The sequence below is a fragment of the Typopeltis vanoorti genome, chromosome 8, assembly GCF_054136105.1.
Source record: "Typopeltis vanoorti isolate ZY-2024b chromosome 8, IOZ_Tvanoo_1.0, whole genome shotgun sequence".
NCBI classification, from domain to species: domain Eukaryota; kingdom Metazoa; phylum Arthropoda; class Arachnida; order Uropygi; family Thelyphonidae; genus Typopeltis; species Typopeltis vanoorti.
In genome coordinates, this window is record NC_143556.1 from 149,259,320 (window position 1) to 149,286,793 (window position 27,474).

The following is a 27,474-nucleotide window of genomic DNA, read 5'->3' on the forward strand; positions in this document are numbered from 1 at the left end:
AGAGAAAGATGGTACTCAAAGACCACAATGCATTTTATGTTGCAAAATATTTGCAAACTCCAATCTTAAACTGTCAAAGTTGTTAGAACATTTCAACAATCGCAATGGTGGTAAAGCTGCAGGACATACACTTAACATCTTGAAGTCTAAGAAAGCACGATTCGATAGCAGCGGTACCATTACAAAAATTTGACTCTGTGGTAGTTCACAAGACTTTGCTAGAAGCTTGTTATCAGGTGGCATATCTGTACGTAAAGAAAAAACCCTCATACAATAGCCAAAGAATTGGTGAACCCATGTACATTGGGAATTGTGAAAATTGTATTAGGTTCTAAAGCACATAAGAAAATTCAGCAGATTCCATTATCAAACGATGTGATTCAATCACACATTCAAGATATCAGTCAGGATATTTTATTACAAGTAGTACAAGATATTAAAACCAGTCCTCTGAAAGTGTGTATTCAATTGGAAGAGTCAACTGACATTGATAATTGCAGTGAATTATTAGTATTTGTGCGATACATAAAGGAAAAGGAAATTTTGGAAGAATTTTTTATTTTGTGATCAACTGGAACTGACAGCAAAAGGAATTGATGTTTTAAATTACATTAAAAACTTTTTCTTGAAACATCAAATACCAATGGATGTTATTAGCTCAATATGTACTGATGGTGCACCTGCGACGTTAGGCAAAATTCTGTATTTTTTGTCTATATCAAAAAAGAAGTACCGATAAAGAAGTTACAATAACACATTGCACCATCATGCACTTGCATCAAAAACTTTGCCAGAGAACTTACAAAAATATTTAGCTACAGCAGTAAACATAGTAAATTATATTCGAGGACAGACGTTTAATCATCTTATCTTTCATGCTTTTTGCAAAGAAATCAGTGCTTAACTATAGTGCTTTATCACACTGACATAAGAATGCTCTCCAAGGGACGTACGCGTAGCAGGATTTTTGAAATGCCCGAGGAGATTATTCAATTTCTTACTAACCAGAATTGTAATTTAGTTCAAGACTTTGAAGAGATGCAGTAATTCGATTGGCCTACTTAGAAGATATTTTTGCTCACCTAAATTAAATATATCGATGCAAGGGTATGGTAAGAACATAATAACATCTAGTGAAAAATTCTTTGCTTTTATTGAAAAACTAAAAATTTGGATACATCGAGTTGAAAATTGTAATTTTGCAAACTTTCCCTTGCTTGATGAAATTGTTCTCAAAAACAATTTTAAAAAAATCACAATTTTACCTGAAATTTTATACATTTGCAACAATTGATTGATATTTTTCCATGGGAGATATGAGCAAAGAGCAGAGGTGGATACAGGGTCCATTTCTTTTTGATCTTAATTCTATAAACGACAGTAATTTAATAAAAGACGATCTTATTGAAATGCAAGCCGGTGCATGCACGTATTCAAAAGGCATTTGAAAAACTGGATTTAGAACAATTCTGGTGTACTCAGAATCATTTCCACAACTGGTAAAGGCAGCATTGCAGACACTTCTACCATTTGCTACCACCTATCTTTGTGAAATGGGATTTTCATCACTTTTGCACATAAAAACAAAAACCTGAAATCGCTTAAATGCAAGTGATGATATGCGCGTAGCCTTTCGAAAAAGGAACCTCACTTTCAAAATATTATGAAAAAGCAACAACAAATTAGTCACTAAAAATTGATATGTTATTTTGATTTTATGTTGATACATATACATATATGTATTTTTCATTAAATTGTTTTGAAATAAATTTTCTTTTCTAATAAATAAAAAACCAAATTTTTCAAGGGGGTGCGAGAATGTAAATTGAAGTTCACTGGGGTGTGGGCCAGTAAAAAGATTCAGAACCACTGCTGTAGAGGGAAGGAGATTTACTGTAACACTACTGACCCTTGCAGGCAAGCCCACTAGCCAAGTGATCTGACCTGAAATCATCTGTGACCACCCATGTTGCTAACATAGGGACCAAAGCATGTATACGCACACACTACTAAGATATCCCTTTCCAGGTCTACAGCTCACATTGCATGGCATACAAGGCAGCAGAACATCGGAATTGATGGTGGTCTGGAATACAAGAGTAAAGTCCAGAGAAGTAAAGCAAGAATACAGGAAGAAAAGAATAGAAAATAAATTAAAAAAAAAAAAAATCCACACAAAAGTGGGACATTACCATCACTGATATATCCACTCTACTACGAACAGGTGTCCTACATCGAAGGAGAGGGAAGAAAATAGTTGAGGTGAATAGTGATTGCTGATACTGCTAGTTGAGATTCTATTAGAAATAACAAGCCTAGTTTAGTTGCCTGTGTTGCATATAACTTTAAAGCTCTCTTACGATCCTAAATGTTAGTGATGAAGAAGTATTTTCTGGTGTGTGTGTTTTGCGTATGTTTATTCCAGAGCCCAAATATGGCAATAGCCACTTCAGGCCTTAGATAAGCATGGTGAGAGGGTTTCTTATAGAATCTTAGAGAAAGATTCTATAAGAAACACCATCTTAAGTTATCTTAAGTTCTTTTTCAATATTAAAAAGGAAATGTTTAAATCATTTTTTAAAAATGTACAACATATCTAAATTCAATCATTTCACAAAATATACAGAACTTTAGATTACTCAATAACCAATAATCTCAAAATTATTATAATTAATGATTTTTTTTAATGATACCCTTACTTAGTTTTAAAGAAGAAGTAGTAGAAGGAATACATGTAGACATAGCCAGATGTTGAAGCTCCAGCAAGAAAACTTGTCCACTGCCTGTAAACAGATGCAGGGGAAGGAAGGGAAAAAAAAAAGGTTACAATATGCTAGTGAATACTATTAATTGGTACAAACAGAAAATGCTGATTCAAGTCAAGATAATGGTGTTTTATATATAAGCACATCATATAACATATTATTTATTTATAAAGCAGGTGGTGGATATGATTTAATTTTTTTGAACTCCTGTTGCATAAAAGTCAAATCTCACTACACTGAATCCTTTCTTTTAGTAAAATGAATCACTACACTGAAAACTCAGTGGGATCATATAAATATTCCTACAAGTGATCAAAAAAATTGATTATGGAATGATGAAGAAAATTTCAAAAGTGTTCATCTGTTTTATTGATAAGAATTTTTGATTGTGTGGATTATAACAGACCGTAGGATGTGATGAGGACAATGGTAATACCTGAGCATCTCTTCCTACCAAGCTTCAGTAAAATCAGTCTTTAGAAAAAACAAATAGTGTTTGGGTGGAAAAAGAGGTGCAGCAGGATTGTATATTGTTGTCCTATATTTTTAGCATTTAGAGTGAATATGTATTATGAAAAAGGCTGACTAGAACAAAGGACCAGCAGGAAATAAATAATTGAAGATATGCACATGATACAACCCTTAGAGTGCAAATTAAAGAATATCTGGAACAGTTGATTCTTGTGGTTAGAAGGGAAAGAAAAAAAGCTGGGCTTAATTTAAATATCAGAAAAACAAAAAGTGATGGCTTCTGGCAGTCTGGATAAATTTATGATTAAGGTAGATAAAATATAGGTGGTTTAAAGTTAGGATTCTGGGATCCAGAATAAGAAATGATGGTCAATGTAAGACGAAATTAAAAAGAATAGCTATGGGGGAAAAAGCTACATTAAACCTGAAGGAAAATTATGAAAGAAAGATGTCCACAAAAGTTAGAACTGTCAAAGTTTTGGTATTTCCAGTAGTGATGTACAGATGTGAAAACTGGATCGATAAGAAGAAAGGCAGCAAGCGAACTGACTCATTAGAATAGTGGATGTGGAGGAGACTTAAGAATCCCATGGATTGTAAGAATGCTCCTTGGAAGCAATGATTACTAAACAGAAGTTAATGTACTTTGGGTATATTATGCAAGCATATGAATCATTAGAAAAGGTAGTTATTTCAGGGAAGACAGAGCATGAGAAGAAGAGAAAGACTGCAAAAGAACGGGATGGATGACAAAGGACCATACTAATTTGAATTTAGATTACTAAAAGAAAAGACAAGAAGAGACCAAGGGAGATGGAGACTTTGTTCGCAAGATCATCAAGAGTTGGAAATGACAGGATGGCACATATTGTTATTTTGCCTCATGTTCCACAGGCTAACTTCCTATATTTCCTTAACAATATCCATACTCAAATCAATTTCACTTTTAAAATGGAAAAATGAAGAGACTCTGGCCTTCATGAATTCTAGTTACAAGGCAATCAGATGACTCCCTCATGGGTTCAGAGTGCAATAAATCTACTCACACAAGTAGATACCATCATGTGATGTGTTTGCCATTCTGTCCCATGAGCAAGATACTATGGATTCTTTTGGTAACTTAACAGCCAACAATCCAAAAATTCACTTCACAGTGGAAAGAAAATAAAAGAACTATTTGCCTTTTCTTGACAAATTAGTTATTCCTTTCAGATAGTTCATCTTTTCCATTTATAGAAGGCCAACACACCAGGGAAAATATCTACATAAACAATCACATCATCATCTAGCCCAACAGTATGAAATTCTAAAAACACACATGCAAAGCTAAGACTATTTGTTCTAATGATGCAGCTCTTACCACAGAACTCAACCATCTTTGTCATACTTTCTTGGCCAATGGCCACAGCTATGTTATTTCCCCCTTTCCAAATTCACAAGAACAAAACATCACCATTCCTATTCCATATATCTGAAGTACATCCGACACCATGAGTCAAATTAGCAGCTCTGATCTGCTTTCCTAAGGACAAACTCCATCCTCTAGTATATCCTGGAGTGTATGACATTCCCTATAACTTAGCCTACTATTGACAGACAAGAAAATCTGTTAACATCTGCCTTAGAGAACATAAAGACATGAAAGAAAGAATGAATGCAGAAAAGCATAAAAGTGCAAGAGACTGGGAGAAAAGAGATAGTATTGTATGGGGATTCAATGATAAGAGGTGTACTTAATGAGAAAATGATGAAAGCATCCTTTCCAGGTACAAAGATAAAGATGTTGGTGATGCAGTAAGTATGTAGAAGAATGAAGTGAACGAGTTGAGTGTATTAGCTGGCACAAATAATTTGAAAAGTGAGAAATATGCAATGAGAGAAGACATGAAAGAGTTGATAGTTGAAGCAAAAATGAATAGCAAGAAAGTAAAGATTGTGAGACTGCTGCCTCAGTATGACAGGACAGAACTGAGAAGGGTCACGACTGCCAATGAGATGCAGGTGAAATTGTGTGCAGCTTATTTATGTGTGGAGTGAGCTTGATGGATGAAAGGACTTGTATAGGCCTGATGGATTGCATTTGAATGGTTCTTGCAGTTCAATGTTTGGAGAAAGTGTTATTTAATGAGAGTGTGGTAATGCAAAACCAGGGAAACTGGTGATATTAGGGAGGATGAAATCTAGCACGTGTTTAGTCACCCCTTGTGATAAATGAGTATAGGTACAGTAATGCTTATGTAATGCCAAATGGGATTTCACAGGTTTCCAATTTAAATGGGTTGGTAATGACATCACACAAGGATAACTACGTATACAAAGGGATGTTGAAATCCATGTACACAAATGCAAGAAGTATCACGAATAAGGGTGAGAAGTTTGTCACTGGTGAGCTCTACTTGGCCAAAAATCATAGGCATCACTTAGACCTGCTTGACTGAAAATGATATAGTTACAGGGACAGAATGCAAAGGGTATAGTATTTTCAGGGAATATAGAAGAAACAGGACAGGAGGTGGGATAATGCTGATAAAAGCTGCAGAGTTCATCACCATCGTGTTTTACAATGGTTTAAGCCTAGAGTGGCTGTTCCGGCCTTGGAAATCATCATTGAATCTCTTAAGAGGACGTCCTGGTTTTTTTTTTTTTTTTTTTCCTAGTGGTTTGTAATTTAAAGCTTGTTTTGGTAATCTTTGTTTTCATTCTTTCAATGTGTTCCATCCATTTATTTTTATATTTTTTAATTTATTTCTATTACTGATTCCTAGATTAATTCTTTCATAATTTCTTCATTTCTTTTGATCAAATATAATATATTTTGAAGTTTTTCTCACAAACTACATTTCAGCTGTTATTAATCTCTATTTTTTGTTTTATTGTCCAGATTTCACTTCTATACAATAGGACTGGTAGGGGTAATGTATTGTATACTTTTAGTCTGGTTTGTTTATGAACTGTTAGGTTTAAATATCAAGTTAATTACACCTTTGTTTACTTAAATTGTACATATTTGGTCCGATGTATTAAAATAAATAATTTTTATTATTAAAAGACCAGAAGATAAATGATAAAATATACAAAGAGCCAACAAGTTTCACTAGCCACTGTCTAGCATTTTCAAGGCTGAACTGGTGTGAAAACAAATGCATTGAGTTACATTTCAAACATACACTTTAGTAACTGTTAGGCCGTTACATTTGATCATTCTGTTTGAAGGCGTGCATGTGTTCGAAAGCTTCAGTCAGATTCCGGTACATGACCACGTGTTTTGTAGTTTTTTGCATATTGTAATTCTGTCGAACTGAGAGAGATGATGAGATTTTTCCATATGTCTTTAAGAACAATACCCTGATTTCTATTTAAATTATTGCCTGTGCATAATACCACACCTGCTTCTTTTAAAGTTCTGTATCTGTAGTCATTCTCAATGTAAAAAGAAGCAGCTGTGGTATTACACACAGGCAATAATTTAAATAGAAATCAGGGTATTGTTTCTTAAAGACATGGAAAAATCTCATCATCTCTCTCTCTCAGTTCGACAGAATTACAATATGCAAAAAACTACAAAACACGTGGTCATGTACCGGAATCTGACTGAAGCTTTCGAACACATGCACGCCTTCAAACAGAATGATCAAATGTAACGGCCTAACAGTTACTAAAGCGTATATTTGAAATGTAACTCAATGCATTTGTTTTCACACCAGTTCAGCCTTGAAAATGCTAGACAGTGGCTAGTGAAACTTGTTGGCTGTTTGTATATTTTATCATTTATCTTCTGGTCTTTTAATAATAAGTTATTTACACCTTTGTTTTTAAATATTTTGCAATTTTTAGGTTTACATCTTTTTCATTTTCGTATGTAATCATACATCCTATGTAGTTAAATGAATTCACCTGCCTAAAATTTTGTTATCTATTACTATTTTATTCTTATCGGATCTTGTTCTTTAAAGGCCTTCTTTTTCTGTGGATATTATCATTCCAAATCGTTGGTTATTTCATTTAAATTGAAAATATCTTTCTGTAAGTTATCTTCAGAATTTGTAATTATTTGGTCATCAGCAAAAAGGAATGTTTTTTGTTCATAGTAAGAGAAAGTTTAATACCTTGATGGAAATTTTTTATTCCATTTTATTATTTCATTTATATAAATATTAAAAAGAGTTGCTGAAAAGGAACATCCCTGTCGGACTCCTTGGTTTATCATTCTCGGATATGATAGCTCATAATTTCATCTTATTTGTATTTGATTATCATCATCACATATTTATGATAGCATTAAGAATAAAATACTTCTTTTAACTTTATCAAATGCTTTTTCAAAGTCAATAAATGTAATATGTGTTTCTAAATTGTATTATCTTCTTTTCTCCATTATTATTAGGCAAAAGGTAAGGTGTAAACATGATTGTCCTTTTCTAAATCCATTCTGTACTTCTCAAGTTTTCGGAATATTTTATTAGTTTGCTATTTAAAATTCAGGAATTTAGAATACATATACCTCTAAAATTTTTAAGGTCATCTCTACTACCTTTTTTTTTTTGAAGATAGGGATCACTACTGCTTTTTCTATTCTATTGGTGCTTGTTGAATAGATTTTATTTAAGAATAATAAGTCTTTCTTTATTCCTGCATATTTATATAATTCTGAACCTAACTTATCTTCTCCAAGTGATTTTCCATTTCTTGTTTCTTTCAGGCTGATTTCTAATTCTTCTTTAGTTATTTCCTTTTCATTTTCATTAAAATGTTTGCCACTTATCTGTCCACAATTCTGTATAGAAATTCTGAATTTCAATTTGGTGTTTAATAATCAAGTTGATTATTAAATTAGAAACAAGTTTCTTCCATAATTCTCTATGTCTTTTTCTGACTTCTCTTTTAGCTCAGGCTGTTATTCTTTTATACGCTATTTCATCTTCTAATCTTTTACTGCTTAACCATTTACGATATGCTTCTTTTTTCATTTTGATTATTTCTTTGATTGTATCGTCCCATATCTTCAGTTTTTTTCATTTTATTGAATTTTCGGTCTTAAGCTTTCATTTGTTGCTGTATTTAATATAATTTTTATATTAAGCCGTTTTATTTCTTTATTTCGTTTTATTTTATCTAAATATTGATTACTTCTTTTTTCATACAGCCATTGTATATTTGTGTCATTTCATAATCTAGTTTTATAAACAAAATGTTTTAAATTTTCTTTCTGTTATTATTTGTAGTCATTTAGGCTACAAATCTTAATTTTATTTTAACGAGGAAGTGGCCACTACTTCATATCTTCTGTGAACTCTAACATCTAAACAGAACTTTGATGCTGACCTAACCAATAAAATTAGAAGTTAAAGAGGATATTAGGTGTGAGGGATATGGTTCATTTGAGGCTGAGAGGTGTGAGATAGAGGCAAACAGGACATAATACATTGTTGGGTACTGTTATAGACTAGGACTAACAAGTAAAGATAATGATGTTATTATCTCTCTTTATGAGGCTATGATTCTGCCACATCTTAACTACTGTGAACAGATTTGGTCATCTGAATTTCTTGCGGACCAGGGCATGGTAGAGATGATTCAGAGACAAGTGGCCAAGATGGTGACAGGTCTGTGGAACACTCCCTACAAGGATAAGTTAAGGTTTGTGGGTTACAACTTTAGTTGACAGGTGGAAAAGAGGGTACATGATGGAAACTTTTAAGATATTAAAGGGGTTTTATAAAACTGATGCAAATGAAATTTTTCAATATATGACAAATAGTCAGAGAATTAGGGACCATCTGTGGAAATTGTGTAAGAGTGTGATTAGTTGGGGGTGCACGACCAGATTTTTTGCATGGAGAGTGGCAAATGAGTGGAATGCATTGCCAGAATTGGTTGCAAGTTCACTGACGTGAATGGATTCAAGGAGAAGTATGATGGTTGATTTGAGTTTCTCGCGATGAGTCTCCAGACTCCATGGAGATGCTGTAAATAATAATAATAATAATAATACATTCACTACCGTTTGTTATGGTAAGTTGGGACTGGCAGGCCATGCTTTGTACACCCTTCATACAAGATTAGTTGGAAGAAAACAAGTGTGCCATCCAGAAGTTGTTATAAATCAGAAAGATTAAGAAGCATTCTCCTAACCTATTTTACAAGTATGGCTGCATTAATTTGCCAAATAGTTGGCAGACTGTCATCTTACGATCAACTCCTACACAACTGTAATACTTCATTTACACAACATCAGAGAGCATCAAATTACAACTTTAGATCTTTTATCCATCACAGTTTTAATTGGTTCACATAGTCATTGCCATATATAAACTGTAACATGCTGTTTGCTCTGAATATGCTGGTTTGAAATCCAGCAAAATGTAAGCCAGTTAATTACCATCTTTTCTTTTCTTTTTTAATTTAGTTTTTATTGGTGTAGTAATATATTTAAAATAAGTTATGAATGAATCATGAGAATGAGTAATGTAGTACGTGCTTGCGTCTGAGACGCAAGCACGTACTACATTACTCATTCTGCATGCACTAGTATTTAGATGACAGGATCACTATTAGGGTTAACAGGAACAAATGTCAAAGTTTCTGCAGATTAAATAACTTTTTTTTTTTTAATATATTATGAACAGTTAGTAATTACTTCCCAATACTTTGAGACTGGCATATAATCAGAGCAGTTATGGTTCAGAAGATTTTATATAAGATGAAATTTGAATTTCAGGAATGAAGATAGTCTGCCAAATCTGCAATACAGTCTTGATGTTCGTATATTCTAATCAAAGCAAAGTAACATGTCTGTCCAAAGCAGAAAGACGACATGAGCATTGTACTTAATAGATGCCTGGGAAGGAGAGAGAGAGAGAGATGATAACCTATCCTTTGTGGATGGTAAGAAATAAGACACTTTCTGATTTGGTTTGAAGGAAGTATTTAGACTGAATTTGCAGAGAATCCATGTTATTTGTTCAGATGTTCCTTTAAGGTAGGGTATTGTCTTTTTACACCAAAGTATTTGTTGATTGATGATAACTGTGAATAATTTTCTGAATGATAGTTTTGTTGTAACTGTTAGACATCAACCTTTACTGGCAGATGCACTGACTTATACTCATCCCATCATTCATCCCAGAAAGATAGCCAGTATCACAAGTCCTTTACATAGAACTGCTTTTCTGATGTCTAGCAGTTACAAAGAAATTACCATTTAGAAAATTATTGATAGTTACCATCCATTGACAAAACTACAATCGAATGTGAAAAAAACATTCTGAACAAGCAGCATGCATTCATTGCAAATTTAATCTAAATAATTCCTTCATACATCAAAAGCTATCTTCTTTCTTAACATTCACAGGATATACACACTACCAAGTTTTGATTAGAATCCAAGAACATTAAGAGTATTGCTTTTTAAGAATCTAAAAATCTGGCCTTGTTCCCATGCCAGCAACACTATACAAAAAGTTCTTTTGAACCTGGAAAAAGATTCTTTATTCCAGCAGATTAAAATCTGATTGTCATTTCCTTGAAACATGTGAAATATTATGAAATTGTCAAAACCTTAACTCCAAGCCAATCTCAAAGTTTTGGGAAATGACTAAAATGCAATTTTTTTTTTAAAATTTTATTTTTGGTTATTTAATCTGCAAAAAACTTTTACAAGTGTTCCTTTGGACTCTAATAGTATCCCTCTCTAATAATCCATCAACCTCAGCTGTAACAGAGACAAGCGAGTAAGCATATGATACACAACTCATTCCTGTGATTCACGTTTTGAATGTAGTTGCCAGTCTTTTACCTTGACAATGTCCATGTTACATTGGATGAAATATATTGGTTTTGAATCAAACTTTATATTTTTTTCTACATGTGTGTTGTAAGCCATATAAGAAATATGTGTTATTATGAAATGGATAACAACGTGAATTCACAACCAAACCACAAGATAAATCATAGGATGGTAATAGACATTAAATAAAATGGCTCCCACTTATCAGTCAATAAAAGTGAAGTACAGTGTGAACTGTTTAATTAAAACAGTTATAACAGGAAATAATTTAGAAGTTTTGGTATACTGACAAAGGTTAGTATTCCTTTGACCAGGTTGTTTAATGAGTCTCAGAACAGGGAATATTCCACAGGAATGGAGAGAATGTATGGTAATTCTATTGCACAAGGGTGATGCAAAGACTGATAAATTCAACTATCAACCAATTAGTATCTCAGGAGTGGTGAAGATTTTGGAAAAAATTGGTTAGTGCTCACATTCTGAAATGGGCTGACAGTAAATCTCCACTCTGCAATGAGCAACATGGGTTTACTAAGAGAAGGTCATGTTTTAGCAACTTGCTCACATTCTATAACAATGTTACCATTGAACTAGAGAAGGGGGGGAATGGATACACCATGATACTTTTGGTTTTTTTGCTATGGCTTTGGACAGAATACAGCATGATTGGAGAAAATGGGTTTGGGTCATAGAATATTAGCATGGATAAGAGGGTAGCTGACTGACAGATATAAAAAAGTGGTATACGGGGGATGTGAGTCTGCAAGATTTAAGGTAACCAATGGTACACCACAAGGATCAGTGATTGGTTCACTGTTATTCAATTTGTACATTAATGATATTGGGAAGGATCTGACAAGCAACATACAGCTATTTGCTGATGACAAAGATAGGTATAGGTATGGTCAGGAATGCTGCTGATCTGCAGTACTTGCAGAATGATTTGAATAGACTGGAATTGTGGGCATCAAAAAATGGGTATCAGTTTAATGTCAGTAAATGTAAAGTCATTCACTTTGGCATGATTAGATATCCAATGTCGTATTATATGGGTGGGATTAGGCTAGGGATCTTGAAGTGTTAATAGATAAGAAGATGAAGTTCAGGGGTCATGTGGCAAAGATTGCAAATACAACTCAAAAGATAATTTCAATGCTAAAACAAATCTTCACATGTAAAGATAAGGATGTCATTTTGCCTCTTTACAAGGCCTTGATAAGACCTCACTTGAACTATTGTGCGTAGGTCTGATCTCCTGATTTCCATTGTGGTTCTATATTGGACAGAGTGCAAAGGAGCGTATTAAAAATTATATTAGGATTATGGAATACCGATTATGAAGACAGATTGAGAATTTGTAGACTGCAGGCACTAGCAAACAAGAGAAAGAGGGGTAATATGATTGAGACTTATACAAGAGGCCTGTGTGGCTCAGCGGAAGTGGCGCTTGCGTCCTCTGCGCTTGGTCGCTCGAAGTCAGACTTAAGTTCAAGTCTAGTCGCCGACTGGGGGAACTTTTTCTAAGTCTTTCTTCGCCCGGTTCCTGAGTTAATCGATCTCTGGTACAGGCAAGCGAGTTTTTCGTCCCGTAAACTCAAGAAAATCGACAGTATTCACATTATTTCAGACAGTAACATATCTTGTTAGGGTTAGGTACCAAGAGATGGCAGCACTTGTTTGCCAGCCTCTTCATCAGTGGCTGCTATAATTAGTGAGACATGGGCCAGCTATCTCTGATTGGCTACCGGTGGAGATTGAACTGCCCATTCAGTCTCCAAAAACTAGATAGGGTATAAAGACCTCGCCTACTCCCTATAAGGGAATACAAGGTGTTAGCTGATATACAAACTTCTGAAAGGACATACAAGATTTTCAGCTGATGAAATTTTTCATTTTATGGAGGGTGGGGAAGGGACAAGAGGACATCCTTGGAAGCTGAGAATGAATGCTGCTAAGAAGGGGGTGCAGGCTACATTCTTCTCTCATAGGGTGGTGTGTGATTATAATGTATTACCATTGGATGTTGTGAGTGCAAGCAGCGTGAATGAATTCAAGAATAAGTATGATAGCTGGTGCAGCTAGCATATGGCCTCCCTCAATGAGTCCCTGACTCCCTGGAGGTCTCTCTTAATAATAATAATATTCAAGAATATGTTCATTGCATCTGAATGATTTTTGCAACCATTTCCAGAAAATGCAGACTGAAGAGTCCCAAAAAAATCTGTGAAATTAAATGTGTTTGGCACAAACAATAATTTCAAAAATTATATCAATATTAAATGATGACATGGATTTTTACTACATATACATATTGTTCCTATTGTATACTTTCTAGAGATGTACACACACACGTGCTTGCATTGTCTTTATGTCATGAGAGGTTTAACTTCATATAAAATCTCAGAAATAAAGGGAACAGCAGATACATACAAAATGTAATGCTTGACAGATACTTTTTTTTTTGCACTCTGAGTATTCATACCTTTTATAGATGCTATAATAACAGACATAAAATTATTCTCAGTAGAGGAAAATAAGTCATGCTGCAGGTTGTTTTTCAAAGGTTTTTAAAGACAGCATGATTTTTACATAAATTACAGTGTTTCAAAATGGATCACTAGCAATTTTATTCTCAAACCAAAATGTTACTACCCAAAGAACAGAACAGTATTATATTTAAAAGTAAAAATGAAATAAAAAACATTTCATATCTGTCTACATGCCTTAAAGCTTATTGCAATATAGTTAATGAGAATATTTATGATATAGGAATAGAAATTTAAAACCTATGTTTATAAAAAATAACTGCAATTATCAATTTGCCCTTAAGCAGCCTACATACACAAAGCAGACCAGTCACAACCAATATTGGGAACTTTCCATTTCTGGTGGCAAAACACAGAACTAAGCAGTTCTGAAATATATAATTGTGTTTATTCATTTAAGTGAGTTTGGTTATGTGTATTCATTTAAGTGAGGTTCAGATAACACAGGGGTCACTGTATATCACTTCAATAAGATTGTGCCGTATATCCATAAGGGTTTGGCATCCACTGTATCACATGCTATATATATAAATCTTATTTATTCACATTTTTCTTCAATTTTCTGCCCATCCAGAATATTAATGCGCTGTAAGAGCAATCTCTTGTCTATGGGATTATCATCAAAATACAGTAATAATATTAATAAAAAAATAAGCAGATTTAGCATGGCATTAATTGTTACTTTTTGTTATTAGTTGTTATTTTCATTTAATAGCTTTATATGACTGAGGACATTCTGCACATGCAGATCTCATTTGTATTTTGATGCCAATGCTATGTGGACTCTCCTCCTCTCCATTGACTGAGTTGGGTCTAAAGAAGAAAGACATGGGTTCAATTTTGGCCAGCAGCCAGAGCGCTTTTTCTACGCATTTTTTTTCAGCTAATTCTCTGATGCAGTAAGTTGCCAGCCTGGTTGGCTGAATGTTTAGCATATTCATTCTCCTACTAACAGCTGTGGGTTTGAACCCAGCCATGAACATAGATGTTTATGATCGTCTTTAGATGGTAGGTGAATATCATCGCCCAGTGAGAGACCATCCCCCTGTTTATTGGAGACCTGAAGTGACTTAGAAACATTCCATGTTTGGTCTCTAGAGCAGAGTTTCCAGACTACGTAATAAATAAAAAAATACAAATATATAAAATTAATAATAATAGGGAAAACAATCCTTATCTAATCCATGGTACAAATGTACTGTGGGTTTACAAAAAACGTTTTGTGGACAGGAACCACATAAAAAAAAAAATGAAGTTTCATCCTCAAACTGAAATTTGTAATCCAGCAATTCAGTAAAATTTGCTATACAATTCACACAAATACACATTAATAAGTTTCTTAGGATCAGAGGTGTTGTGACTTGCAGAGATGAAAGAAAACAATGTTGTCCTTTGGAGATCATGAGAGTTTTTCTGAGGTAGCACAGATATACAGAACGGCAATTTATTTTTACATTTTGGATTGGAGGTAGGGAGATATAGGCAGTGTTCTGTCCATACCCCAAACTGTTCACCCCCCCCCCCAACAGCAAAGCCATTGGCTAAAAAGGAGCCACAGATGTAATTGATTTCTGTGGATAGACTAGTATGGTCTGAGCAAATGGTTCTAGGTCATTTAGCTCAAATCATGGTAACATCAGATTGCTAGGTGGTTAATGTGACAACTTTCCTTTTCTATGGTGAAACAGATCCTTTGTTTCAGCTGTTCAGGTGTGCTAGAAATGTTTCCGACGTATTCCCATCATGTAGCCAAATGATGAACACATTGTCGGTTTGAGAGATGTCGAGTTTAGGGCAGTATTTTTAAAACTGCTCCATGTTAAAAAATCTGTACATTTGAAATATTGCTTTTCAGACTTAGACACTGACCTCTTGGCGAGGTCTGATATAGCTCTGTTCATGAATGTACCTCAGAACTAATTCATACACTATTTCCTCCTGACATGGCAGCCTTATTCGATCACATCTGGGACAACTTTTTAGCCAATGGATTTCCCCTTAAAAAAATCAAAGTCCCCTCTCAAATAAAAAAAAAAAATTTTTTTTTTAAATCCAGAACACAAAAAAAATCAATTGCTAAGAAGCCAGGTGACTTAGCCATGTCAGGTCCTTGAGCCTAATATGAAAGGAAGCTGAGATATATGTACACATTTATATTTTAATTTACACAAGAGATTACAGTGGATCTTACTATCTTCAAGAAAATAATCATTTAAGCTTAATACTGTTCTTGTACTTACCTGCAACAAGAATGACACGTTAGGTTCTTGGTTAACTACTAATATCAGTATCAATAAGTGGCAAATATTCAAATATAATTCATAAAATGAAATTTTTATTTGAGAAAAATACAGCAAATTCTCTTACAATTCAAGAATTATACCTTTTTAATAATCAGCTACACACAATAATTCTCTCTATTTCTGCTGTATTTCGAATGTGCAGCTGTCTGCTTTTCAACTCCCATTATAGCACGGTTGTGAGACTACCACCACCATCCTGTTTATTGGAAGTCAGAAATGGCTTGTAGAAGGGAAAGTGGCTTATTGAACTCTTAGTCTATCCATTGTTTAATTAATTTGTAAATTTAAATTGTTATGAATCTAAATCACAAAAATGAAACAGTTGTGGTTAAATATGCTACAGCTTTTGCTGTTACTATGATAAGTTTCCAACCATCTGTTAATGGGATTAACATAAAAAAAGGGCTAAACCTACTAATAGGACTGTCACCATGTGGAACTAGTTTATCACTTGAAAGGAAATTTAGCATTAATTTCAGGTTCCTAAATAGATCATGTTCCCAAACAGAATATAATATTACAGACCAAAAAGAAAGGGGGGAAAAATTGCAAAAATGGAAGATGTGATTAAATATTCTATGAAACCTAAGTATAGCAAATATGATTAAACAACACTTTACACAAAAGAAAACACAGAAAAAGCAATTCACAGAAACAAAACAATCCTCAAAGGAACAAAATAAGTACAGTTATAACAGTAGTTATTTTGGGGTAGGTAAACAAATACTAGCAAAAGCCAAAGTAATGAATTAAAATAATCCATCTCATAATGTAATAAGAGGGAGAGTTTAAAATTAAGAACAAATGACATTTCAGTGAGTATTATACCCCTGAAGAGGGGGGAAAAGAAGAAGAAAATAGTCTTCTGTACATAGTTAAGAAAAAATAAAAATAATAACATAATAAAAGCTGGAGGACAATGCAGAAATAGTAAAAGATAAATTATTAACAAGAAAGAAATTTGGAAAAATAAACTTCTGATCAAACATTTACACTGAATCCATCACTAAAAAATTCATATTGGTATGGAAATATTGATTCTCCATTCCACTCTGACTCTCATCCATAATTATAAGCCTTAGTGCAATCAGCTAGCATCAAAATCTTCAACTTCTTTTTCTATTTGTACCAAATCCCAACAATACCTAAACTTAAAATGAAATATATATTGATCTTTAATTGCCCATGATTTATAAACATCTAATACCAACAAGTTTTGCCGACGGTAAGAGAAAAAACTCAAAGTAGCTAGTACAGAGAAAATGGAGTAACACTATCATATAAATTAAACATTAAAACAGGACGCATAACATTACATGCATGGAGCATGTTGTGTTAGTCAATTAAATTCTGGCAGACTGAGTGATCTTATTAAGGTTTTCCATATGTCAGCTATTATCATTCCCTGGTTTCTGTTAAGATTTTCTCAAGGAAGTCGTTATAGTGTAGTCCTCCGTTCTGGAGAAAATCTTAATAGAAACCAGGAAATGATAATAGCTGACATATGGAAAACCTTAATAAGATCACTCAGTCTGCCAGAATTTAATTTCGCTCAAAACTACAGAACGTGCTTTCATAACGGTGACTAACACAACATGCTCCATGCATGTAATGTTATGCGTTCCGTTTTAATGTTTAATTTATATGATAGTGTTACTCCATTTTCTCTGTACCACTTTGAGTTTTTTCTCTTACCGTCATAAGCACTGAAGAAGCCGGACAGCCCCGTCGGCAAAACTTGTTGGTATTAGATGTTTATAAATCATGGTCAATTAAAGATCAATATATATTTGATTTTAATTATATGTTTGAATGACCAAAAATATAATCTAAACGATACCTAAACTTCTTTTGCACTTGGATGGTTCCTATAAATGGTTATCTACAGAAAACAATCTCATGCCTTACTTTTCCTCTAATTCATACACAGAAATAAGTATATATCAGAAATAAGTATTCCTACCATACAACATTCAATTCCTCTTTTGATTTTTTAAGGAGACATCCATCAAGCTTGTTAAAACTATTCATTAAGGAGCCTCCTGTTCCTAATGGCATTTCTCTAATTGTACTGGATTTCTCCAATTGTATTGCTCTAGAGTTCACTCCTGTTCTGTGTAGCTTTTGTATTCATCCTATTCAATAAGTATCTAGTCTGTAGCCTAGAAATCGATCAATATTCAATCCATGCTTGAAATCTAATTTTACTCAGCTGTCTTTTTAAAGCAATGGAGAAAACCATTAAAAGTCAACTTCTATGCTACCTTGAAGGCTCAACTATAACTGTTAGCCAGTATGGATTTGGCCACTGGTAATCAGGGGATCTTGCTTTGGACAAATGCCATGAAAAAGTTTGAGCAACCTCAGGTTGATGCCCTTAATATCTCTAAGGTATTTTATCAGATTTTGCACACAGGCCTATTAAGTAAGTTCCTGCCATATGGTCTGTGTGTTTTTACTGATAACATTATGATACAGCCCTCTATACAAATCACTGAACCTTGAGCAACATAACTGCTGATCTCTAAATCATTCTTAAATAACGTTATGATAACCTTGTAATTTCAGTGATAGAAAAACATAATCCTGTTTTGTTTCTCATAAAAATAACATTTTTCTTCAAATCTTACTTTTGCTAACAAATAAATCTCTGGACAAGATTCTTGGGATTACTCTAACCTCATCTCTCTTGACATAAACATATCACAAATGCTGCCTCACATCCAAAAAAGTAGGCTTCTGCTTGCTTAAGATATTACTTTACCTCGACCAACTCAAAAAACTCCATCCATCTATGGAATACTGTTTGTATATTTGGGATAGTGTTCCTAAGAATTCTTTACTCAACAGTGGAGAAAACAATTAAAATTGATTAATGACATCTCTAACCCACCTCACTTCTTTTTATTTCCAATATTTCCAAGAATGCCACAATTCCAAGAGTGGAACTGGCTCTGATAATTTTCCCACTCTCTTCTAAACTTACTAAAACATGTATATCAGCAATTCAGTACCTCTTCACAGTTCAACTCCAACCTCTCAAAAAATTTTTTCTCTATCTCCATTCAATCTTACTGCAATATTTTGTCATTTAAAAGTACAATCTACAGTTGTTTGAGTCCAATATTAACAAGTTTCTTCTTTTCACCTTTCTGCCTATCCATGGTGACACTCATGCACTACAGATTGAACAACCTCTTGTGGATGTGATTGCAATAAAACTTGGAAATGCATTATGACTGTAGCCAACTGTATTATGTAGAGATGTTTATGCAGATTCTGCAAAACTTCTGAAATTAAGGAATGGCATCCAGTCGGCAGCCCAGACACAAGGATGATTAGTGTTAGAAGGAATCTTGTTTTGCAACTGAAAAGTAATATCTCAAAGAAGGGTAACAATGTAGTCCTTGAGTTTTTTTAGGACTGCTGTGTGTGTGTGTGTGTGTGTGTGTGTGTGTGTGTGTGTGTGTGTGGACTCTGAATTCTTTGGCAAGAAGGTGAAAGATAGAAATTTGGGGGAAAGGAGAAGTATAGAATATGATGAAACAAGATTAGGTGTAGGAGTAACAGGGTGTGAGCCGTTTCAGAGCTGATGGGAAAAGTGGCTCACACTTCATTCACTTTTCCCATGAGCTCCGAAGATAACACACAGTTGAAACAGCTCACATCCCATTATTCCCACCCCTAATCTTTATACCCATATCTCTCATTATAAAACAAGATATTCATGGAAATTAAACATAAGTATAAGAATCAAGTTATGTTTGCATTTAGTTCTCAACAGCAAGGAATTTATACCAGCTGTTTTTTTAAACTTCATTATTCATTAAATGATTAGTGATTTTGTTTAGCATTGAATTAAAGTACTAAAAATGAAAACACGTGTGTATTGAATTTTTTTTTTTTTTTAATGATTTTAATTCGCAACACAGTAATAATAAAAAAATAAATATATTTATTTATTTAGTAGCTGATAACACGCTGGTTTTATAGCCAGTTTCAGAGTGCGGTTTGTCATGGTATGCAAAACAACAACATTTAGTTAATAGTGGAGACAGTTTAAAATTGTAATGGAAAATACGAAACTAAAGTCCGAATTGTTGGATAAAAAGAAGAGTTAACAAGCATTAATTTGATCTGAAAATGAACTATCTCCCACATTTTTAGTAAATTGATATAGCCATCCTTGTTGGGGTTTGGGAATGTTGTTTCAATCAGCTGCTGCTGACTCCAAAAACAGCCACTCTACTTGTAATGACTTCTCTATAGCTTTGCTTTTTTTGTTTAATCCTGTATGAAGACGTGTTCATGGCATGGCCTGTTGTTCCTAGCTTGCCATTACAAGTGTGAGAGAAACTATGACTATTAATTTACAAAAATCTAATTCTGAGATAAAATTAATGCATTAACTTCTTTATTTATCCAAAAATAGATAGCACCAATTAGGATGTTAGTTCTTTGAGTTATCCATTACAATTTTAAACTGGTCCCATTACTGTTGGCATACTGTGACAACTGTATTCTGAAGAGGCTAGATATAAAAGTAGCAAATATCAGCAACTAAGTAAATAAATATATTTACTTTTAATTACTGTCTTGTGTTGTAAACTGTTAAAAAAAAAAAATTCAAAATGAACTGCCGACACATAAGCCTTTCTACTCAACAAAGTATATATTCTTAATCCATGTGGTTAAGATTTAAGTGCTAGGAGAAACTCCTGTTAGAAGCTTAATGGAGTGAAACAGCACTGAGAAAGGGTTAAAATATTATTTTTAAATTTTTTTTCTCCCACTGAGAGAGCAATGAACAGCACTGACTTGAAGTGAAACATTTCTGAGAAAGGATTAAAACTAATATTTAATCCTGTCTTGGCACTGTTTTACTCCATTAAGCCTCTAACATGAGTATCTATTCTTACTTTGCTGATTGGGCTGAAAGATATACACATATATCTTTACCACTGTACCAGAGGTATATGCAGTGCTTTGCTACAGTGGATGGAGAAAGTTTATGCACTGATTTACCTTGAAGAAGGGAAAAGAGCAACTTATATGAAATTAATTTTTAGTTATTTCCTCCCAACACTGCCAGCTAGTAACAAAAATATGATGACAAAATTTCATTCATCCAAATGACAGTAATACTATTAGTCATGAATATTCATCTTTATGTCTTTGGCACAGACTCTCTCTGCATGCATATGCCACTGATGTGTGTACATAATCAAAAATGAATTTGTCAATCTTATAAAATTTTTGGTTTTCAAATTTTTCAAAATGCTCTTGAGCAGTGGTGAGCAACATATTGGCCAGAATTCAGCTCACTAAATGCTTTTACTAGTCACCTAGGAGTAAAATGACAACCCTCATCTGGAATACCTAAATGTATGTCAGCCAAATATTCAAGAATTACTAGGCCGTGAAGAAAGTGGATCTCTGGAAAAATATTAAGAATTTTTTTAATGGTAGCTTGCTGAAAATAAAAATACCTCAAATTAAACTACACATACATATGAAATTGACATTTTCAGAAGCAAAGTGTATCAAAAACAAATTTTGAAATGAATAAAAATGTTCTTTATGAATTTCTGCAACAAATTTTTTGCTAAATTAGTTTAAAAAAGTTTAAAGAAACAAGCTTCAGGTATATATACACACACACACACACTTAGATGATCAAACATCACACAATGGAAAACTCTGCAATGTATAATGCTTATGAAGTTAGAGCATGAAATTTGAACTCTCCTCAAGTCTAAAGTAAGCAAAAAATTATTCATCTCTTATTCTTATCAAAAAAACAAACAAATCTACAATAATTTCTTTAGGAAAGTTTCTGATCCCCCCCCCCAAATTCATATTTTGAAAAGAGAAATTCTCCTAATATGTGAACAAACCTACCTTTACAAATAGCATCTGATGTGAAGCAGTAATAATATTAACTCAGAGACATTACAGTAGCATAATGACTGCTTACTCTCTCCAGCAGATGAACATAAGACAAGCTTCAAAATACACATGAGGCATAAGGAGAAGCAGGGTTTACATCCCACAACTGCTATATGCATTAATGGCCTTTAATAATTATTACTCAGAGTTACCCACTGCATATGGCAAACAATGAACTTTGACTGCATGATCCTAAGCCAAAAGGTTGCTACCCACTGCTCTAGAGTAAACATTTAAACTTACCATCTATAATCTTCAGCATTCAGGAGGAAGTACGTGCATACAATTGTTACACAAACAGTAACAATTGCCAAGATGACAAATACAAGCAGCATGAAGCCATAAACATAATATATCTTGTATGCCCAAAATGAAGTAAATATAAAATACCTGTAATATTAATAATAATAATCAAAATTAAACATCTGTAATGTTATGATATTTAAAAATTGACATACATTTCTGAATAAAAGGAAATATTCCTAGTAATGCATATATAGAGAACAATTTAATAAACAAACTTCATTTAACATATGAAAACAATAAAATCTGTTATCAAGAATTTTAAAAAATTATCATCTATAACCTGCATGCTTATTATTAGATGGTTAGGAGGAGAATTATTGCAGCAATTTTTTCCACTGTTTTTTTTTTCCCTCCCATATAATAGCATAAGAAAAGATTTAATTCCCCCCCCCCCCCATATAGAGAATAGGCGGATAAGAAATTTTGCTTAAGTGATATAATAAGTAATAACAAGCTAGCCTGGTTGGCATGAATGGATAGAAATAATTGCTGGTCGACAAATAACATAATGAGGATTCATATCCTCTTGTACATATGAACATGCTTGAGTGTCTTTGGGTGGGAGATAAGTTTTGTCACCCAGTGTAAAATCACCACCCTGTTCATTTTAATTTTTTTTTTTTTCTTTCTCCAACTTCTCACTGGAAAGTGCTACATGCTATGGTTCCACATGTAGGACCAGAAGAGATCTAAGTTCCCAACAATATCCTACACTATTGAATTGCAAACCCAGGGATTGAAGAAGCCATTCTCTTGTAAGTCATCCTGCTGTCAGTGTGGCCTGCAAGGCATACAAAGAGAGTATCTTGAAATGAGCCTGAGAGAGAGAGAGAGAGTAAAAGCTTAGTAAATCCATATAACTTTGCTGACACAATACACCTTTTGAAGGATACGGTTGTAGAGGTAAATTTTGGTATGATGTGGTGTTCTTCCTGAAATAAGAACACCAAATCTTGCTTTTCAGCATATTAGGAAACTTTCTCATGATGGACAGCAGTGAGTGGTTGCCCAGCACCGACAACTTGTACATCAATTTCCTCTCTTTACTACAAGGTCTAGCTTCTTCAATATACATTACAAGTGAACAAGAGCTACAAATTAAGTTGCAAATGATGGCTGACATATGAAGCCATTCTGGATTGTTGGGCACATTCACGCAGGCATGATTGCATATACACCAAAATTGGACAGCTGAAGACTGACAGATAGGTTATGACTATGGTTAGTATTAAGTTGGACTGGTTTGAAGAACTTCTCTTGATTTGATCATTCTTCTCTAAAGCAACTACAAATCAAATGATTTTTGATTTGTTCCAGATTACTCGATGAGTAATAGAATCTTCATTGTTCAGGTGAGCAGAATTAAGAACCTGATTAGATAGTACACTGGCTCTAGTTCTGCCATACCTGATGCCCCTCATGTGCTCTTCCATATGCACTTCAATGGATTTCTCTGAATGACCAAAATAGGGCACACTGCAGTTACAATGAAGATGGTAAACTACTTTACAATGTCTTGTACTGGTTTAAGTGCACTGAGTAAGGAACAGAGTTTGGATGGAGTAGTAAAAGAAGTGTAGATTTTAAATTTCTTGAAAATTTTAGCTAACTTTGGTGAAATTCAGCTAATATCTGGTAGAGATGTAAAGTCTTTTACATCAATAGTATTTTCAAAACAGTGAGCAGATGAATTAAATACCAGCTTACTAACAACTAGTTTAGGCTAGCCATTTTTCTGAAAGGTTGTAAGAAGAAACTGTACTTCTTTGGTGATCTCTTCTTCAATGAGGAGGGAGCAAGCACGTTTACCTAATTTAAAAATGATCCCAAGCTTTTGGTGCAGAAAATAATGAGCTGTGCATGAACATATCTATTTCTATGTGTGCGTTTTCTATAAATAGAGATCTTCAATTTTTCTGACATGCGAGTAAGTAAGTTTGACATCCAGGAACGATGTCAAAGACATCGTTCCTGGATGTCAACAATACAATTTACTAATACCGTAGTAAATTGTATTATTCTTGGGTGCTGATTGTTGAGATGGTTCAGGAATTTCTTAAAGGAATCTGGTCTGTGGCTCCAAATTAAGAAAACATCAATATATACATACTGGTCACTGAATTAGAAACTTTCTGGTTCTTCACCGAAATCAGTGGTTTCTGTATACGCATGAGACTGCTAATACCAATCCTCTTCAATTCCCTGTGGTGAAATATGGGTTGCACAGAACTTCCATTAAATACTTTGGTTAATTGCTGCACCCAGGAAATTCTAGATGTACAAGTCTTCTAAACGATGGCAATCTTGTTCCTGATACCATCTCAGGACCACAGTTATGCCTCTCAAACTAGCAAGTGGGTTATTTTTCCATTGATTAAACACACAGGATATTCCACCTTTGGAGAAACCATTCAGCTCTGCTGTTTTCAAAATAGTGGTTCCAGCCAGACAGGAAAACCCACAATAAGTCCTTTATTGAACTCCAAAAGATCCCTTTTTTCCCAGTGCGATCAACACTACTGATGATTACTGATCAGCATCATTCTTAAATTGTTGCCTAGAACATGTGATGAGATACCTGACCACGTATTTTGCATATAAGCTGTGCAAGTGACATTTATGTATATCTGCATAAAGGTATCTAATTCGGTGGCCAATATATGTACCTTTTTCATAACCTTGACTTTAATGGGAAGGAACTAATTGCTTTTTCCTCAAGAGTTGCTAAATATAAATTTGCTAATATAGGAGATAATGGGTTGCCCATGACCAAGCTGAAGTTCTGGTTGTAAATAGTATTTTTTGAAAAGAAAGTAACCAGAAGTTATGTAATGGGTCAGAAGTGATGTAACTTTTTTTTTTTGATAATTTATCTTTTAAAATAATTAAAACCTCTTCTATAGACACGTAACAAATAGGGAAATAACATCAAAACCAGCCATAATTTCATTTTTTGAAGATGCATGAATTAAACAATTAAAACAAAATGTTCAGAATTCTCAAGATAGGATATGGTTGAGTCTGATAACACTTTTTGAAAGCTTGTATGCGAGAATCAATGCATTCCAAGATGAATCTTAATGAAGCATTTCACCTGTACATTTTAGGCAAATCTTATAATCAGGAGATGAGAAGATGAAGTGAACAAAACTATAATCTTAAATTTCTAGGAAACAGAAAAATAGAAATATTTATAGAAAACCCACATTTACCAAAAGATACCTTCATCATGCTCTATCTGCCCCAAAAGCTTGGAATCATTTCTACATTAGAAAAACATGCTTGCTCCCTTCTCAGTAAGGAAGAAGATGTCACCAAATAACTACAGTTTCTTCTCACAACCTTTCAGAAATATGATTATTCTAGAAAGAGAGACTGTTAATAAGCTGGTATTTAATCCACCTGCTCAACCATTCTGAAGATTCTATTGATGTAAAAGGCTTTATCTCTCTATCGGATATCAGCTCCATTTCGCCAACATTATAGAAAATTATCAAAAAATTTAAAATTTGCACTTCGTAGCCCTCTATCCAAACTTCTTTCTTTCCTCTGTATACCTCAGTGGTTCTTAACCTTTTTTTTGACTGGTGCCCCTGCTCAATTTTACACTAGGTTAATAACTCAATAAGATAATTATAATATATTATTAGGCAAACCTAAATTACGATCGACATATCTAAACTGATAGTTAATTAAAAATTAATGACTGATAAAAATTAATTTTTACTCAAAAAAGATGAAACATTGTATTTAATAAGCCAATCATTAATGGTGGGTGCTTAAGGGTCAAAGCTGTATAACTGAGAGGATACTTCCACATAGCCTTTAAAGGAATGCAGAGAACCGAATAGGGCTTCTGACCTAATGTCCAATCCTCACCTTCTCTTGGTGCACCCTATTGGGCATCTATCTGGATAATGAATGAATGAGGATGGGCTGGCAATTTGGGATTTAGCCGACCAAATTGTATTCTTATTGGTTAAACGAAAATAAAAATGATGGTACAGCAAGCAAAAATTTCATTATGGCTAGGGCGTCGCCTGGTTAAACAAGGCTCCCGTTGTTTTCGCCAGGAAACCAGGACAAACAGCGAAAAGTCAGTTACTGAAACAAATCTCAAAACACACCCCAACTCAACATCACCAGAATTAAAGATCGATACTATCAACATAAGAAGCCTCAATGGCAAAGAAATGGAGCTAGCTAAGGAATTAGATAAGTACCAGATCAACATAATAGGGGTGACTGAAACAAAAAAGACAAAAGCTCGTGAGGTCTTTCTGAGCAATAAATACAAAATTTTATAATCAGGCAATGACAATCAAGGAAAAGAAGGAGTAGCCATAGTATTCAACACAAAATACGAGGCTAATCTTCTTGAATGGCAGGCAATCAAAAGTAGAATCATGTGAGCAAATATGAGAATGGGAAACTGGACAATGAGATATTTGTGCTGATGGTCCCACAGAAGGTTCTACAAAGGTAGAAGTGGAGTAATTTTTTGAGGCTCTAGAGCAACTGACACAATGAAAAAGGAAAAGTTGGTCCTTGTTGGGGATCTAAATAGCAGAGTAGGAAGTGATTGTCAGACATACAAAAATATTTTGAGAAAATTTAGAGAAGAGAGCAAAGCTAATAATAATGGCAAATATCTGTTGCATTTCTGCTCAGGACATGGACTGGTTATTACTAACACCATGTTCCAACATAAAAATGTGCACAAACTCATATGGAGAGAAGAGGCAAGGAATAAGAAAGTCTCATTAACTATGTTATTATTGATAGTGATGTTTCCTCCCTGGTGCAGGACACCAGAGTATACAGAGGATTTGAAATTGGAAGTGATCACTATTTAGTCTTGAGCAGGATAAAATTGAATTTCATATTGAAAAGAATAACATTTAAGAAAGTTTTAAAACAAATAAAAATTGAGCAGCTCTCAGATGTGAACTGTAGATTAAAATACACAAAGATTATTGAAGAAAAAATGAAAGAGTTTGAGAACAGTAATCAAACCTTGGAGATTCAGTGGCAAGCCTTGAAGAAAACCCTGATTGATTAGGACAGAGAGAGACATGTGGTGAGGTTGTCTGCAAGGATAGAAAAATCAGAACTCCATGGTGGCAGGAAGTTAAAGAATCAGTGAAGGAAAGGAAGAAAGCATATCAAAAGTTCCTGTCAAATAAGTCAGCTTGTGCTCTTAGAGAATACAGAGACAAACGTAAGAAAGCAAAAACTAGCTTTGTAAAACTAGATAAGCAAAAGTCATGGGAGGACTTTGGCAGGAACATAGAAAATAAATATCAAGAAGGTGGCAAAATATTCTGGAGGCTGTTGAAGAGGCTTAG

General features: G+C 34.0%; 1 protein-coding gene across 1 annotated transcript in view; it reads right to left on the reverse strand.

Annotated features, from left to right (window-relative positions):
- TM9SF3 (transmembrane 9 superfamily protein member 3) overlaps positions 1 to 27,474 on the reverse strand; it is a 280,184-nt gene that overhangs the window by 30,393 nt on the left and 222,317 nt on the right. The window contains exons 10-11 of the mRNA XM_090397004.1: positions 22,064 to 22,210; positions 2,700 to 2,783 (exon numbers count right to left, since the gene is read on the reverse strand). Of these exons, the coding sequence (XP_090253130.1) occupies positions 2,700 to 2,783; positions 22,064 to 22,210 (231 nt within the window). The remainder of the gene's footprint in view (positions 1 to 2,699; positions 2,784 to 22,063; positions 22,211 to 27,474) is intronic.